General features: G+C 38.2%; 1 protein-coding gene across 1 annotated transcript in view; it reads right to left on the bottom strand.

Moving 5' to 3' along the window:
• The window catches only part of LOC138033102 (uncharacterized), a 72,346-nt gene extending 68,668 nt beyond the window's left edge, over positions 1–3,678 (bottom strand). Inside the window, 1 exon segment of the mRNA XM_068880866.1 lies at positions 3,490–3,678. Coding sequence (XP_068736967.1) covers positions 3,490–3,678 — 189 coding nt within the window.
• Between the last annotated feature and the right edge of the window lie 532 nt (positions 3,679–4,210).

Raw genomic sequence — 4,210 nt, 5'->3', positions numbered from 1 at the left:
ATATTTTCAATAAAACCATTTAAAAAAAAGTCTCGTTTTCATGCCGAAGCGAATTCTGGTGATATTTTAGCTCGTAAAATATACAAGAAAGCTACTCTTTCTGGTTTGCTATCACAACTTTTTGTCATCCCCCCCCCCCCCCCCCCTTTCCCCTTTCCCCAACCAAGCTTCAAATGTGTATCACTCCCAGCTTGTGGTCCCTCTGAGTGGTACATCTGAGATGGCCTGGCCCATGGACTAAGTAAACAGATACGTCTCCACGGCTATGCTCCATTCGCTGATCATTTAACAAAGTTTAACAAACGTTTCAAAATATTAGCAAACTTTCCCCATTCTTTTGATTTACGACAAGAAAAAAACAGATTGAAACTACCGACTGACCTTCCGTGACAGGGCGGATTTATGACAGGTCTAACAAACGCAGGGAAATAAACGGTGCGAGTTAACAATTAAAGACGTGATTTCAGAGAGCAAGAGAGAGAGAGACAGAGAGAGAGAGACAGAAAGAGAGAGAGGAAAAAAAAAAAAAGTTATTTACCAGCTAAGGGCCAGTCCGTATAACGAAAAACGATGACCGAGGTCTTGAAAAAGCTGCATGCTCTCGGCAGCGAAAAACTGTGACTGAGATCTTGAAAATACTGCCAGAGGCGGCAGACCGAGGGCATGCAGCTTTTTCAAGACCGAGGTCAAAGTCTTTCGCTATACGGATCTCCCAGCTCAGCTGGCAAATAACATATACATATATTGACAATAGCGATATTCTAATTATCAGTTATTCACCTACTATATACGTATACATGACTCACAAAAAAACTATTCTTACATCTTTTTGTTTTACATTCCGGACGGATAAAAGTTTTCTGTTTCCTCAGAGAGTACTTAAGCTCACATTTACTTGGAAGTGGTTTGTACAAACTGTGAAAATGATTAGTATACATTTTATCAAATAATTACTTCAATTGATGCGATTACCTTTATTCTATCATACAGCGTTGAAAGACCGAACAGCTCCAGAACCTTACCATACATGTATGATAACTCGAGATAAATAATCCGTAGAGCGCGTTTTTGCAATCTTTCTAGGTCCTTACTTAAAGTGCCCCTGTGATAAAAAAAAAATCACTTCCTATCTTTCTTCATATTTTAAAAATGTGTTTGCTTAACACCTGACTGGCAAATTTTTGATCTTTGATTTTTGTCCAAAGGCCGTTTACTTTGAGTTTTATATATCACGGTCTGCCATTACTCTCGTTCGAAACTGACCGATTGGACCTCAGAGGGTTGGATCCAGGGAAAAGTGACGTCAATTAAAGGCTCACTAGCTTAAAATTTCAGGGTGTGAATGCAGCTTATTGTCTACTACTTGCTGGATGACAAATTTAGTCTCAAAGTTTCATCGATTTCGCCCTTTTCCCTTTGTTTCCCTAACATGCACAAACCGACTCAATTGTTTTCTTTCCTGGTGAAAGCTGTTTCCGTACTGTGTAGCCAATACCTCAATTTTAATACAGGAGGCTCAGGCCAGTTCACTTTCTCTCAACTAACTGTTCTCCTTTTAGAAGGATTGAATCTAAACAACTATTTCACAAAACGCCAATGCTATGGAACAATGTGGAAAACCAATAATTGCTTAATTAAAAGATGCAATCATTAATGTGATGTAATACTGTAAAATTCCAAAAATAAGCCCCATGGCTTATATTTTTCAAAGGCCCATTTGGAGGGGTTGATATACGGAGGGAAATCTTACAGTTTGAAGGAAATTTACGTCAGTAATTTGCACAAAGCGTTTACTGAAGACAACAGTTGAAGGTACTGACAAGAAAGAAGCTGTTGTAGGCCATATTCGGAACTCCTGGCACAGTTTTTTGGCCTCATGCTAAAAGATGAAACAGTTCATTCTATCGTCGCAAATATAACAGGCAAAAAGTGTGGAGCACCAGAAGGCGTTTGGGTGTATGGTGGTGGAATATAACTTCCTTAATTGCAAGTACTTTGTCTATGGACCAAAGAAGTCTAAGCAAGGATATATGTTACTGTACCGTTTTTACTATGCCTTTTTTGTACCCGAGATCAATTTCCAAGTATATGCACCCGCCGGGCCTATATACGGAGAGGCGATTTAACGGAGGATTTTTTGCGTTTTTAGTTTTGGAAGGGCTTATTTTCTCGAATTTTACGGTAGGTTACCATAGCAATAAGACAGCCCCCTAAACAAACTATTATTTTTGTCTCTAAACGCCTACATCTCAAAAAAATATCTGTAAGGTAACTAGCAGGTCAAGGCAAAACTCCTCTTAAAAGAATTCTCCGGAGCGGATTCCCAGCCACCTCCCAAACAGAAAATTTTAAGGTGGCTGTGTATCTGCTCCAGAGAATTTTTTTAAACTTTGCCCTGAGTTTTATTTTAACCTTCTCATCACATCTTTGAGATGAAAACATTCACGACAAAATAAAGTGTTTTAGAAGGCACACTGAACTGGTTTGAGTGGTGAGAGCACTCGACTCCCACCAATGCGGCCCGGGTTCGATTCCCAGACTCGGTGTCATACGTGAGTTAAGTTTGTTGGTTCTCTTCTCTGCTCCGAGAGGTTTTTCTCCGGGTACTGCTCCGGTTTTTCCCTCTCTATAAAAACCAATATTTGATTTGATTTGAGTTAATTGCATTAGTGTCCCCAATTAGTGCTCTTGTGCTAAAAACATTGACACTTAAATAAAGTTATTATTATTATTATAAGTATTATTATTATTATTATTATTATTATTATTATTATTATTATCTCGAAAAGAAGGAGCAATCCTTTCATTTATCTGGACAGTGTAAGCAATTGTCTAAACCCGCACCTAAAATACAGGTACATGTATATTTAATTCATATATTGTAATTTTTTAGTGGCCACAAAGTTACGCCTTAATAAGTTAATTCTATGCGCAATTAGTTACTCATCCGCATTAATCAGCTCCACAGGAATTTCGTTTTGCCACGTCAAATCCTTGTAAATCTGGTTTGACGAGACACTCAAGTACGGTTTTCTGAGTGAAATTTGGTCACGCTTTGAAACTCGAATGTAAATAAGATTTTACGAGGAAGTCATTAAATTGACGAACATCGACCGCTCAATTAGCTAATTTGAAAGCAAATGCAGCATTCGCATCATAATAGACAATAATTTGGAGCTCCTTTCTAGAGTCTTTTTTCTTTGAAATGAATGCACCCACGAGTGTCAGATTTGTTTGTCTTGGAGTTAACGCCACGAATTGCATACAAGGGAAACATGATCTCAGGGCTAATATTTCCACCTTTTCTTTCTCTCCTGGAAAAACTATTTTTCTCTCTTTTTTTTGCGGATTTGTATAAGCATACTAGAAAGCTATCTTTTTTTTTATCTTCCCTTACCTTATTCATGATTTGCATACGTAAATTAAAAGTATTTATATGGCCAACATCTAAAAGAGTTGGTTGCAATCATTAAAGAAAGTTTGCCTTACCAAAGCATGCACTTGATAGCCATCACTAGCAGTGGAATGGGCGCCTCTTGCTGTGTGAACTGAGACTTGGTAGTCGTAAGTGCATTTGGCTGTGTGTTTCAGTCGCAGGAGTTTCTTCTCGAAACTTTTGCCGCGCAAAGTGGTTGGAAATAGGATTAAGACGCAGAAAACGAAAGGTTTGCAACACATTGTAGCCACTGAGGAAATTGAAACCTCAGCGGATGAAAGCTGTCGTTGACACAATCAGGTCAGTAACAGTACTCAGTAGTGTGATATGAATTAAACGAAGGATCCTTACTTCTGTGCTGCAAAATTGGACACGCCTAGCCTACAAAGCCTTTTGATGACGTTATAAGAGATCCGGGTATTCCCATAACTTCATCATCCGGAACTAAATTGAAAGCACAATGCTAGGATCTAGAAGGAAATTTATAACTTTCCGGCCTTGCTATTTTGAAGAGTCAGCGTATTAGAAGTGAAAGTAATTCTCTAAGTCACTGAAGGGCCTAATATCCAAAGATATTTGTACAAACCAAAAGGAAATTAAACCGCTTCTATTGTTCAGTTTCTGATGAATAATTAACCTGAACAGTTGAAACAAGGTCAATGAGAACTAAAACTAAAACGAAAGAATGAGGATGAGGCATCGTATGTGCATGACTGACCTTCATTCATTTAATTTGCATCTTTTCAAGTGATTTAACAGGGCTTAAACATCGTT

Source organism: Montipora capricornis, chromosome 2 (assembly GCF_036669925.1).
Source record: "Montipora capricornis isolate CH-2021 chromosome 2, ASM3666992v2, whole genome shotgun sequence".
Lineage (NCBI taxonomy): Eukaryota > Metazoa > Cnidaria > Anthozoa > Scleractinia > Acroporidae > Montipora > Montipora capricornis.
The sequence above is the reverse complement of the archived record's forward strand: the minus strand, read 5'-3'. Positions and strand labels throughout refer to the sequence as shown.